The following is a 14,158-nucleotide window of genomic DNA, read 5'->3' as shown; positions in this document are numbered from 1 at the left end:
AAAAATATCGAAAGTTTGTATTAAAATTGTCGCAATGTTATATTTTAATTAAATTTTTTTACTGTATTTATTAATTAAACGCGTGAATGTGATATCTTAGTATCTCGCGAAATATCAATACTTCGATAAATAGAAAACATAAATGTAATTATTTCTTAAAGCTTAAAGTATTATTAACACTTGTATCAACACATATATGACTCGTTAGCGACGATTGTTTACCGAAACAAGCCTTATATGCGATTTAAAGTAGAAATAATAATGTTTTCGTGAGATTAATGTATACGCGCACATTGTATCACGTGTATAATATTGATTTTTAATCGTATATTTTTGGACGGTCCATCTCTTAACTAGTCATTAACTCGACTTGCGTAATATCACGTAATATTAGTTATTGATGTTATTCGCAAAATGTCATGAATATAAAACAGTATATATAAAATGATAAAATTTGATTTTAGAATCGAGTAACGGCGCGTTTAAGCTATTAATTATTAAATTAATAACTGATTTAATTTATTACTATTTATGAAAATAATTACTCTTTTTTCATCTTTGTAATAATAATTAACTTTCTATTATTTACAATGCATAAGTAAAATATCTTATATATTTTATTTTAAATATGTAATAGAATATTCACTATAATTGTTATGAAATCTTTTAGGTACACTTTGACATTGGTGGGAGGGCTCAGTACTTGGAAGGTTTATCCTGAGGGGGAAACCAAGTATTCAAAACACTGCATTATATCAAATTGGTACCAATTAAGCTAGTGATGAACTATACGTATTCTCAATTCCTGATTTGCGATTTAAATAGTATTTAAAAAAATCGGATTAAATTTGACAAATCTTCTATCTACACTATTCATGAATTATAAATGAATCGCAAATACGTGGATAATCTAGCATTGAATTAACTGGTTAAATGGATCACATGCAATGAATGCATTTAATGCGTTGAGTAGTGCGTCTGTTTTAGCGTGAATGATTCATCATGTCTTAATTTGGGAGTGTGGTACAAAGTATGGCGCATCCGTTTTTGTCGAACCGCAAATGGTTTATTGCGTCTTAATTAATTCGAAAGTGTCGTGTAAAATATCGTGCGTCTATTTTTACACCGTCCGTGAACAATTTACGCGCGACGAGTTATATTTTCACGAGTGCAATGAACTTTCTGTCAATAGGTGCGCAGGTGCAACGAACTTGACAATCCCGATGACAACTTGGGAGGAAAAGGAGGCCAGAGAGGCATCGAGTGATACGATGGCGGAGCAACCCTGGGGTGAGCATAAGTTATAAGTTATTTAATTGTTTGTTTGTTGCTTGTGAAAAATTATTCTTTAAACAAATATCATGAAATAAATTTATAATAATTAATATTTTTTCTATAAATATATAAAATATTACAACATTGTTTAAGAAATTTATAATTATTTAAATGATTTATATAAGAAATTAAATTTTCACTTACGTTTTATAAGAAAATTTATATCTAAAATATATCTAAATATATCTTTTATAAGAAAATTTATATCTAAAATATATCTAAACTATGTATCTATATATAAAATTTGTTCTTTGAACTTGTTTTTTATTAAATGTCTGTTTAAAGAACGCGAATATACTAGATATATATATATAGATGACGTAAGAAATTGAATATAGAAATAGAAAAGGAATATCAAAAGAATTAAAATCTTTCTTTTATCAATATATAAAAATCTGAGTTTGCAATAAAATAATAAATGCAACATAAATATTATTTATATTTATAAATTGCTTAATATTTAAATTTATAATTTTTTTTATTTCTATTAAATTAAATATTATATTAAAAATTAAAATTAATTATTTAAGTTAATGAGAATAAATAAATATAAATATTTTACATTCATTGCCTTTTAGAATAAAGATAAAAATATAATATTACAGACATATGAACAAAAATATATTCTACTTCATGAATATCTACGAATATAAAAAGTAATGAGATCTACGTATGGAACCAATTTTATCGCTATTTCTCTGAAGATAATTTCAGTAAACGATATCTCGATGAGAGTTATATATATAACGAGAGTTATATATATAGAGTTGTATGGTTTTTGCATACATTTATTTATTGATGATGATGTTTTTATATTCAGTGACGTACGTGTAAATTATGTCTGAATCTTTATAAAAAAAATAGATTGTAACGCTTTTTTCTACTTGTCGTACTAGAAAAAAAAATGAGATACAATATCGCGCGCCACGTCAACTCCCTACAATTAAATTTCCGCCAATTAATTCAGTGTGCGATGACATTAAAAACTTCTTATTGATTGTTTGAAAATAAAGTACGTACGTTATCACAATATATGCAAGATCTAAAGGATTTTTTACGATAAAAAAGAAACGTGGCTAAGTTTTTTTAAATACACTAAATTAATCTAACATAAATAAATGAACAAGCAATTTTAGATACATATATTTTACTCTTTAAACACATGTGTGTGTACAAAATAAATATTTCTACAAGTTTTCATAATTTTAATTTCAGAATTGCAATCAAAGAAGTGTATTTCTTAACAGAATTGCTTTAATAGAATTTTAATTTAAGACTTGCTTATTAAAATGCTTAATGTTGAAAATTAAAAAGTGCTTTCCGCTGCATTCGCGGTAATTACTGTAATCGTAAGATGGTTTTACATTTTACAAACGAGTCATTAGTTCGCGCATTATTTACGAATATTTATCTACCTCGGCATGTAAAGTGACTTTACAAATAAATAACAACAAGAATAAATTGCTACTTTGCACGTGTACTTTTTATTTGACTGAGTTTTACAGATACTCGCGACAACATATGGTGATACGCGAAACACATGTATCCGAAATATGCAGAAGCGATAGGCAGTGACACGTGTACATACATGAGTGCAAATGCAGTAACGTAGATGCAATGATACACGATCTAGATACAGTATGTGAATAAATGCATACACACGCTGATTTGTATTCCGCGATGCGAATATCTTTTGAATCATATAAGGACATAACATATTTTAATAATCACTGCATATACTCCGAGATGTGCAAACGTGCTTTGATTTCAAATATTATAATTTCTCTTTACTGTATAATTATATATATGCATCCACATAATATAGAGAAAATATATAGTAACACTGATAGAATATTTTTATTATTTTGCCGAAAAATTATTAAACAAAATATTAAATATAAATATAATATGAAAAACAAATAAAAAAAAAATTTTACTCCAAAATTTTACTCCTATCTTTTATCGTGGAAATAATCTTTTGAATTTTTCATAGATAAATTAGCGATGTCCTCTCCCTCGATATATTCACCGAAACATTATTATTAGATTCTAATACGATCACAATGCCGCGCGCTCGCAGCCCTTGCCACTCGATATTCTTCTCGGTAGTTTATCGCGCATCCCCCGGCGTTGCGTCGAAAATTGCAGCGTGCAACGTCGAAGATAAACGGCGGTGCAAGAGTGCACACAACATGCACGCTCGTGTATGTTAGCACGCTATTTATATTCGGGGTGCACGCGTGCACCGCGAAGCTGGCGATATTGCCTTTCTCGATTGAAACGGGGTAACCGAGGGTGCAGCGAGACTAGCCGTCGCGACGCCAGCCGACTATACAGATTTCGGAAATTAAAAGCTTCCTGTTTCGCGCGTATGAGAAGAGGATTCGGTCGTTGTTTCTTTGGGGAAGTCGTGCTTCACTATCGCGTTTGACCTCTTGCCACCGAATCGGTGCGAGTCACGGAAATGGAGAGAAAAATGATGGAGTTTACGAGTGTTAAAGGTAGTTGTTCTAGCAGTTAGCACGTTGAATTATTTCGGTATAATTGACTTTTTTTTATATGAACTAAATACTACAATGAATCTAAATCTCTTATTTAGGAAAAAATTAAAATAACTCATTATTAAAGATATTAATATAAATGATAGTTCTTTATAAAGCTGTTAAAAAATAGTTTTAAGAATTAATAGATATTTATTTATACATATATAACATGATGACTCTTCTACCTGAATTTTTGAATTAATTTAAAATTGATTTTTTTCTTAAAATATGCTTCTGCAAATTTTTATATATAATTAAATAAAAATATAGTTTTCTTGTCACTTTACACGTTATGTGTTTAATGTATATGTAAGAAGTTACAAAAGATATTCTTTTAATTAATTATAGTGCTTTAGTAAAAGTAATCAAAAGAGCACGAACAGTCAAGATTAGTAATTTTCTGGCTATCTCGCGCTATTATCCCGATTTATAATGTGTCTGCGGAACTAAGCGAAACTTGAGCGTCGATCTGTGACGTTGATCGGTGCATGCGATTCATCTACGACCAACTTGGGGCCAAAACTTTGGAATTCACCAGTCTGTACGCTATTTATTACACTGACACGTCTACGAATCGCAGCATTGCGGTGACTGAGTTTGGTTTGCTTTAATGTTATTTTTGCCATAAATATGCATTGCTTATAAAAAAATACAGTGCACAATACGTCAATAACGGATGCTTAAATCTATTATACATACCTAAAGTATTATATATAATCACATAAAAAAAAATCACACACCCACATTTTTTCTTAATAAGAGAATCTACGAAATCGTAGATAGAGTATCGCGCAAATTGGTAAAGAAATAATCCTATCTCTTTTTAAATCTTTCAATTGATATTAATAAAGCGAAAGTGATATTAATAAAGTATAAAGTGATATTAATAAAACTCTTCACATATGTAAAGCAATCTGATGAATAAACTTAGTAACTTTTCATCGAGGGCGAGTTTAATCAATTGTAAAAAGTAAGAAAATTTTATTACGCGTAGTTATTTTTATAACAAAAATCGTGAACGTTAACTATGCACACTTTATTATCTCGACAACCTCAGAATATACGTTATCATCACACGATTATTCAAGATTTCTAATACGCGAGTATCATATTATAATGACAAAACATGTTTATACGCAGTGCGTATGTACATCTTAATACATCTACCTAAACGCAACTTGTACCACCATTTGTATCGCCAGTGGTTAAATTGTATGAATTGCGTAGTAATAATAAATTGCGATGTATGCTTACGTCGCTAAATAGTACGTTAAAAATTAATCCTGATTAATTGACACTTTTTGAAATTTCGAAAACTAATATTGATTATTATATGAAATTTTTGTATTTGATATTTATTTATATAATCAAATAATAATTAGACAAAGACTTATTAAATCAAAAGAAATTGGCCATTACAGTCTAAAAATGTGCTCGAAAAAATCCGGAATGGCCTTTCAGGAAAAAAAAAAAAAGGAAAAAAAATTTGCAAATAAAATACAGAAGATATCTGAAGAATATGTGAGATATTTTCTGTATACACCCTTAATTGATGTTAAAACACAGATATATAAATTGCATATTAAAGTAAGAAAAGAAGAATAGAGATTTTATAACATATTACGAGCCATTGCTATGATATATATACATGATGATGTATACATAATCTATGACGCGAAAAATTGAATGCTTCGAAGAGTCGAGGGAAAATTAATCTGATGCCGGATGAAAAATATTGAAGAAAATAGTGTTGGGCACTTACGACGTCGATTATTTGCATGAGCGTGAGGCCGAAGCTCAGCACAAGGGGTTCGGACTCGTTGCCCACTGGCCGCTCCAGCACATTGTACGAGTCCAGCAGATCGTTCAGCAGCCGCTTCTCGTGTAAACCGCCACTTACCAGCCCTGCCCAATCACAATCAGTAGTCAGTGATAAGTTGCGCGCAATCAGTCGCAACGATCACCTCATCCTTGTCGCCGACGTCGCATCGCCTCGCTTCGCTTCGGGGGAAAATAAAACGCAAGAAAATGGGAGCGGGGAAACGCAGGAATGATTAATAATCGTCTCTCTCTCTCTCTCTCTCTCTCTCTCTTTTTTTCTCTCTTTTTCTCTATTTTTCTGCCGGTGTCCGAACAGAGTTTATCTTCTTAGGGCTGTGAGCCCAGACCTACCTTAGCTATTTAGTATCTACCTATCCCCGTCGCTACTGTAACCACCCCCAATCCAAAGTTCTGGACTACTTTCCGCGAATACACAACTTCGCGAATACTCTGTCTCTCTATCTCTGTCTTTCAATTCTCGTCTCTCTTTTTCTGTTTCTCCTCCTCTTTCCTTATTTCTTCCTTACTTGCTGTCTGTCTCTTTTTCTTTGTAAATCTCTATCCTCTTCTCCCTTTCTTGCTTGCTTCCTACCGTTACAACCTACAGAATCTTTCTTGTATAAATCACTCTTTTGTCTTCCTTCCTTTACCTCTACCCTAATGCTTATTAGACGGCTTTTCCTCCTTGTCTGCCTATTCTTTCTCTTTTCTCTGCTTTTTTTTGTTTATTTCTAACTTTATCATTTTCTCTCTCCTCCCCCTCTCCCTCTCTCTCTCTCTCTCTCTTCTTTTTTCTGTCTTCCTCTCTTCCTTCCTTTCTACATATCCCATTATGTTACAAATAACGAAACGTTTTGTTCAGTTAAAGTACGCGCAAATTTATGGTTCATAAAGTTTAGTAACTTTCAGATGATTCTAGTACTAATAAATTTAAAGTTTTTACAGCTTAACGTGTTTATTACATACTTAAGCAAACTTGACATACTTAACATAATTATCTTTATAGGGAGAACAATTACTGGGAGAAAATTTTTATTTGGGCATACAATTTTTTTTATTTATATATTTGTACAATGTTGAATTTATTCAGAAGATAAATAAAAAATTTCTATTATTTTTATCTTAAAAAGACGCGTATACTAAAGGGACGATATAAGTTTTAGTTATTTAGATGTGGTGCTAGGAATTCGCGCTCTAATAGTTAATACATACTAGGCCGAGCGTTCAATGGATTAAAGCACAGATTAGTGAAGTATTCGGCCTTTTAATAGCTACATCGATGTATCGAGGATCTGATACTTGGACCAAAGTTTCATATTGCGGTCGGGAGTTTATCGACACTTATCGACATCTCGGGAAGTAAGATACCGTAAAGTTTAACTAGCTTAAAGCCGAACAAGTATAACGGTACTTTCATCAATCACACTCTCAACGGAAAGCAAATGTCAAAATATTTATATTCAAATATTTAACGATATTAACAAATAATTGTTTGCAATATGAATCTGATTTATTTATATATTTTTATTAATACAAAATATATTTATACATAATCATTGAACGTGCATTATATATATTTGTCGATTTTTTTTAAAATTTTTATGTCAAATTTTTAAATTTGTAATCATTGATAGCTTGATTCAATAATTAGTTTTTAAATATCTCAATAAGCATACATAATAAAATTTTAAAATAAAATTATTAAAATCTAACAATTTAAAATTAAATTAAAATTGTTTAATATTTCCTTTGTAATATCTAGATATTGAAAGAAAGAAAAGAAAGAATTCTTTCTTTATTCGATTTCTAATACAGAAAAGAAAAAAAGAACATAATATTCGCAGTACACTTCGTACAAACAAAAAGCGATATAATTAATGTAAAGTCTTGTTCTCATTGCTAGAATCTCATCGACAAGTAAAATCCGGGCTTGTTGTTCGTGTCGTTAACATTTGCGTTTCCGTTGGAGGACGAGCGAAATTTGCATTACGTATACGCATTTACATTGTAGTCCGCCCACAAAAGTCGGGACAAAGGTGCAAGGATACGAATTTAAGTGGCATGAGGCGAATGTATAGTCAAGAAAAAATATACGTAATTAAAGCACGAACATCCCTGCTGCATAAATTCTTTTACAAGGAGCGCGATAATGCTGTGATAATAATTACATTTCAGAACAAGCGTTTCTCTTTCATTAATATAATCTGTAAAGTACTATTGAAGTCCCATGTAAAAAACTAACCTTTTGCGTCATAATTATATAATACAGTGTGTCATATTAGACTATAATACTCTCGCTCTATTATACAGTAACTTTGTAAAATCTATTTTATGATTTAATAATACGATATTTTAGAAACTAAAAAAATTGTGTATCAGAGCAAAGTTTAATATATTTCGGTAGATAGCTTTCTCTTGTTTGGCGCTCTATTTTTACCAATACACCTAAATTTCACGAATGCAAAGTATTAGATACGAGTACATTTCCTCGCGACTGGCGGCATCTCGTCGCATCTTTGCGCAGAATGATGAAAAATGCACGTGCCAGTTTCTTCCCGGTGCTTTCGAGAAATTCTCGTTATCCGCGCGGCATCGTTCCATTTCTGTCGCACATGTAAAGAAAACCATGCCACAACGTAAGCCAAATTGTAAAACTCTTAGACATACGGCATCCTTGGGAAATACAGTGGATAATTGAATTCATGAATGTTAAAGAAAGAAAAGAACAAGATAAATGTGACTTCAAGACTTCATGGATACATCATGTAACAATCAAGTTAGAAAATATTTTTTCTTAATTATTTGCATTATTAATGTATTAATTATTAAATATGAAAAGAACGGAGAGAATAATTTTTATATATTTTTTTACATACTTTAAATGCAATTTCCTGGCCTGTCTATTAAAACAGAAATTCAATATTATACGTTGCAGATGATGTTCTTTACTTCAATCAATAAACTGGTTTAGAGCTTATTCTTGTAAGTAGTGGTAGTAGTGAAAATACGAGACATTAAAATCTTGAAAGCTTTAAATAGAAGACATTCTAGCGTACTCTAATCACCGGAGTAAAAACGTTCCGACATTCCGAGTTCTACGTTAAGGCTGTGGCTATGACTTAACGATAACATTTTATCTTCCGGTAGAATAAGAGTTTCAAGTTTCATATACGGCCATTCACACGGAATTCCACGGTTACGGTTCTGCGGTGCATTTTATTCTTCTTTCTTCGCGGAAGATCGGGTGGTTTTATAACACCGAGCGCGCACGAAACGAAGAAAAGAATCGCTGACGCGTTGTCGTATGATATTTTTTATTCCGAGGAAAATTAATTTCAGTCAGTAAAGATAATCACCAAGGAATTTTTTATCGATAATATGTGTGATAATTTGAGCCGTAGATATCTCGATAAAAACAGAATTTTGTAAATAAGACGACTCTGTGTTGTTAAATATTTTCATTTTCTACTTGGCTATAGAAGGAAGAGAAGAGAAGAGAAAAAAACTCTTCCCTCCATTTATTACTAATATTAAAGACTTTTATTATCTTTTTATAGAAATAAAACTATAATGAAGATTATTTATGATATATTTTAATATGAATTATTCTAAAGTTCTTTTATATTACTATTATACAATATAAAATTTTTACAAGTAAACTGTTAAGATTAATATACATATAATATTTAATGAAATAAAATATTTATTAATTATAAGAAATATATACGTGTATAAACAATTGAACAAACGGTTATATATTATTTTCATTTGAAAGAGAGTTGCAAATTATCGAACTTATGCGGACGCCTTTGCCGATGAAATCCTATATAAAAGCGAGAATTCACACAAAAGACATTAATAATAATAAGACATAAAATTTCTGCGCGTATAGGAATTGAAACTTCTTATGGCCTCTTTTATACACAATTCTTATTGGGATTTGAATTGTGGTAAGTGCAGGACTCAGTAACCTTCGAGATATAAATAAAGATTACGTCGCAAATCTTACCAGGATTATACCAAATGGAAGATTTGAAAAATGAATTTGAAAATATTTTTTTACCGGATCACACGCATCATTCATGAATAAAAATTATATATTTGTTCATAGAGTGCTTCATTACACATGGTATATTTTATTTTATGCCATATAATTGATGGATATCAAGAAATAAAAACTTAGAGAATTGTAAGAATTTTCTCTTGTAATCTCTTTGACTTTGAACGAGAATAACGAACATCAATGACAAATTTCGCAAATTTTGAAATTTCACACTTTCAACCGAATATTACGATTCAATAGCATTGTACACTGTATTGTTTGCATACTGTTGCAAATTATCGAACGGTCAACGCATCAAAAGTCATTGAACACCAATTCACCATATCAATTTTTAACGTTTTACAAAACAAATGGTTCCTTTTTTTGTTATGTTACATAGTCAAACGCGATTGACAGTCTGACAAATTTTTGAAATATTGACTTTTATTCCCTTCGATAAGAGAAGACATCGTCATAGTACGTGAGATAAATCTGAGGCTATAAAACATCTATGTCTGTATTTTATTCATGCCGGATTTTTGCCATAAATCTGCACTGCCATAAAATCTTTGATAAGACGGCGAGCAATAAAATATCATAAAATTGTCCAAGAATTTTTTTCTCGTTAGACTCTCGTCACGTTTTGTAATAGATGTATTATATAACACTTTAATGAAACATGCTACACAAGCAATGTTTTTGTTAATATTGCATAATAGTAATTGATGTATGTACTGTCATGATACGAACGCTCAGCGTTTTAAATAGAATTAGTTCTTTAATGACTGAGAAGTAATGTGTTTTACAAAAATAAATATATATAGTTATTTTTAACAGTTTATTGCCTTATAAAAAGTTTTAAGAATTGTAGAATAACAATATATAAATTATTACAATATGGGCTTCTTTCTAATTATGCTTTACGCACTGACAGTCGCACACCTGGAATACTAATCGTATCGTAAGTTAACATTTTTCGCAAAAAACAATGTTATTCATATTTTTGAATAAAAATTAATATTTATTTTTACGATACGTTATAATCTTATATCAAGTTTTTTTAAATTAATAAGTTTATATATATAAACTTTTTTATATACTTTCTTCTTTATATACTTTCTTTTTTTGTGTACTTTCTTTATATACTTGCTTTGAACATTGATTTTTTATACGTTATACACCTAAGACATAGTTTATTTTTCAGTTTATTTCTTATAATAATATATTTTTTATAATATATATTTTTATTGAGATAAAAATAATAAGAAATTAGTTAGCTGTAATTTTTTATTGAAACAAAAATTATTCATTAAATATTTAAATTAAATATATAAATTACATTTACATATATAGTAGTCTCTCATACGCGCATTAATGCGCCTTGAATAGTATTAACAATGCTAACTGGAGCCAAAAATTTATTTAACAACTTAAACGAATGAAAAACGTCTCTCCAGTTATATATCATAATTTTAATTTTAATTTTTAATTTAATTTCAGATAAAAATGTTAAGCTTAAGCTTAAACTTTAAGTTGTAAGCTTATTTTATTTTAAAACAAAATCCTAATTTTATAATTTTATAAATTATCAAGATACTTAATGAAAAATATTAAAAAAGGGTAAAAAAATAGGAATTCTAATTAAAAATGATTTGGCTGTAGAAAAATACGACTAATTCTTTGATGCATTCCACACATACATATATACATTATATAGTGTGTATGTGTATATAGGATGCATATATGAAATTTACACGAACTGCGGAATATCTGGGACTTCGCAAACGCGATCTCGGCAAATACCACAGAATACGCCGAATAATTGAAATATCACAATGGGCGTTGTGCATTGCGATCGCAGCAGATAACGGTCACCGCGAATCGATCTTATGACAATGACTGTTGATGATTTCGTACCGGGTGCTCGTGTCCCACAGAGTTTACCTCGACATTTGGGCCTGATTTTGCGGTTAATTCACAGGCAAATTCGTCATCGGTACGTAGTCATCGTTGGCGCCCAGCTGCGTCGGCCGACGTAGATTATGGTCGTTATAGTGAACGTCACAAACGATTATGCGGCGAGACAAATGTTGCGTTTATATGAACAACTATCCCATTATAAACAGAATTACAAGATGAGAAGTTCTCTTCAGTTTGATTATAATGATTTTTTAATATCTAATGTAATTAAAATATTTTTAATACTATTTTTTAAATTGAAAGAAATAGTACTTTTACTATTTTATAATATTAGTATGATTAAAGAGATACAATGATTCTCTAATATTTAATTTTCTACCTAATGAAAGCGTTAAAAAGAAGTATAAAATACTGAAATGCTTGAACAAACTACAAGTATAAATTTATCGTACCGAAAGGACAATGCAATTGCGAGTGGTTTTGCAGGATTAAAAGATAACTGAGATTGCCGCGAACAGTTGTCCTACATTGAGTCTTTACGTAAATAATGTTAAGTGAATGGGGCGATCTGTTATTGAATTGGATTTGGAAAACTAAAAGTTTGCTGACATGTATTGATATGAATCTTTTTACTTGCTCTGAAGAACTTATTCCTAAAGTTTGTCCGATATTTCACTAACATCTTATATATGTGTTATGATGCACAATGTACAATTTTCACTGGAGACATCAACAAACACTGTGTCGCCAGTACATTTACATATTAACTAAATAAGTTGTAACGTAAAACTTGGATTGAAAAGAATTGTGTGATATTTTAAAAAAATAATTTATATAATTTATTTTTATTTATAATACATAAATATATATATAATTTATTTGTTAAATAAAAGGTCTAATATTCAAATAATAAACTTGCAACGATAACACAGCTTCAAACTCGGTATTAAACATGGCTTATCGAGAGCTGTTTAATACCGGAAAGACTCGATAGCAACTATAAAATAGCTCGAATTTCGGGATGCTGTGTCAGCTAGGTCTCGATTAATCGCACCGTCCAGTTGCTTAATTGTCGCAATTGTGGTCGATTTGTTTAATAAATCACAATCACCGATTCGAACTCGCCGAGCGAGCTTGCGCGATTGCATTAGCATCTCATTATCTCTCTCGCAAACGTCTATAATGAGCCTATAATAATTGAATTTTGAGGAGTGTATTTTCCACCGCGAAACCTATGTTTTCGGCGCTTATTCACAGATCAACACGTGTCGTCATCGAGCCAACGTGTCATATATCTGCAATATGAAAACAGGATACAATGGCTTGTTACGTGACACAATTTCTCTCCGCGTAGTTCGTTACCGATTACTAATTAACTCGATTACTACTTTTTAATCGTGATACTACGCGTGGCAAATTTATCTACTAGTTTAATGCCCGTATTGTTGACGTTGCTCGTGCATTAGTGATCCTCTCCTCGGTTGATTTTACGGAAATTAAATCTATCGAATTGCGAGAATATTTAAATTCTTAAATTTTTATCCCCGATAAATACTGTTCTTATACCGTTTCAATTAAATTAGACTACAAAACTTTTACAAATTGTTTTTACAAATTGTTTTTAGATTTTTAAAGATTCGGTAGTATCGACAAATAAAGACCGGAAATAATTACAGTTTACCGCTGAAACTATCTATATAAAACAGAATTTATGCATTTCACGGAATAAAAATGTAACCTTTTTAAAGACAAGAGCTATGGACCTAAAAGAAACCTCCCTAACATAATGCAATCGCTCGTAAAGCCTCCGCACGAACTGTCAATTTCTCTTTCCAGTGCACTTAAACTGGTTGTGGATCCGCAAGCTCCGTTGCCGAGCGGAAGTCACGTCCGCGTGAGCAAAATCGATTAAAAACTTTTCTCACTCTGCGCGCTGTTGACTCCGTATTCCGAGAGTTATCTTTCGAGAGTTGCATTCCGAGATTTGCATTCTTGAACGCGAATTGCAATAGTATGTACACACTCGAAAAAGGATCGAGTGGGCTGATAATTTAAAGATTTTACGGAAGGAAATATATATAGTGAATTGTTCACTGTTCTTATATATATAAGAGCGTCCTTTTTTGCAATTATCATGGTTAAAATCATTAATTAGCTTGCGTTTAAGATTTTAACGTTTTACAAGATTTTGGTATGCAAACTAAAAGTATTTGTGAGAGAGGTAACATAGATAAATTTGATTCGGGTCTTTCTCAAATATTCACTTCATAGTTGAAACCCACAGATTATCTTCTTAGTAAGCGTAGGCACTTTCGGATACTTTTTCAACGAAGTTCGTGTACGGGATTCTTGCCAACAAGCTGGAACCTTCACTAGACGTCGATCATGTGTTACGATCGAGTTCATCTCTCGACAACGAGATCGCGTCTAAAGAACGTGAATGTTCTCCAAAGTAGATTTCTAGCTATCGGGCTCAGGTGGCTAGAATCAGGTGACT

General features: G+C 31.0%; 1 protein-coding gene and 1 long non-coding RNA gene across 3 annotated transcripts in view; one reads left to right on the top strand and one right to left on the bottom strand.

Annotated features, from left to right (window-relative positions):
• Positions 1-14,158, bottom strand: part of LOC140672535 (nicotinic acetylcholine receptor alpha7 subunit) — a 178,600-nt gene that overhangs the window by 118,731 nt on the left and 45,711 nt on the right. Inside the window, exon 2 of one of the 2 annotated variants that reach the window (XM_072904764.1) lies at positions 5,641-5,783. The exons of the other annotated variant lie outside the window; for it this stretch is intronic. Coding sequence (XP_072760865.1) covers positions 5,641-5,783 — 143 coding nt within the window. The remainder of the gene's footprint in view (positions 1-5,640; positions 5,784-14,158) is intronic. 2 annotated transcript variants of the gene reach the window in all.
• LOC140672538 (uncharacterized) overlaps positions 1-14,158 on the top strand; it is a 153,323-nt gene that overhangs the window by 97,339 nt on the left and 41,826 nt on the right. Inside the window, exon 4 of the long non-coding RNA XR_012047911.1 lies at positions 1,193-1,290. This is a non-coding gene — a long non-coding RNA (uncharacterized lncRNA). The remainder of the gene's footprint in view (positions 1-1,192; positions 1,291-14,158) is intronic.

Source organism: Anoplolepis gracilipes, chromosome 13, assembly GCF_047496725.1.
Source record: "Anoplolepis gracilipes chromosome 13, ASM4749672v1, whole genome shotgun sequence".
NCBI classification, from domain to species: domain Eukaryota; kingdom Metazoa; phylum Arthropoda; class Insecta; order Hymenoptera; family Formicidae; genus Anoplolepis; species Anoplolepis gracilipes.
Note: the sequence above shows the minus strand (reverse complement) of the source record. Positions and strands in the feature narration are given on the sequence as shown.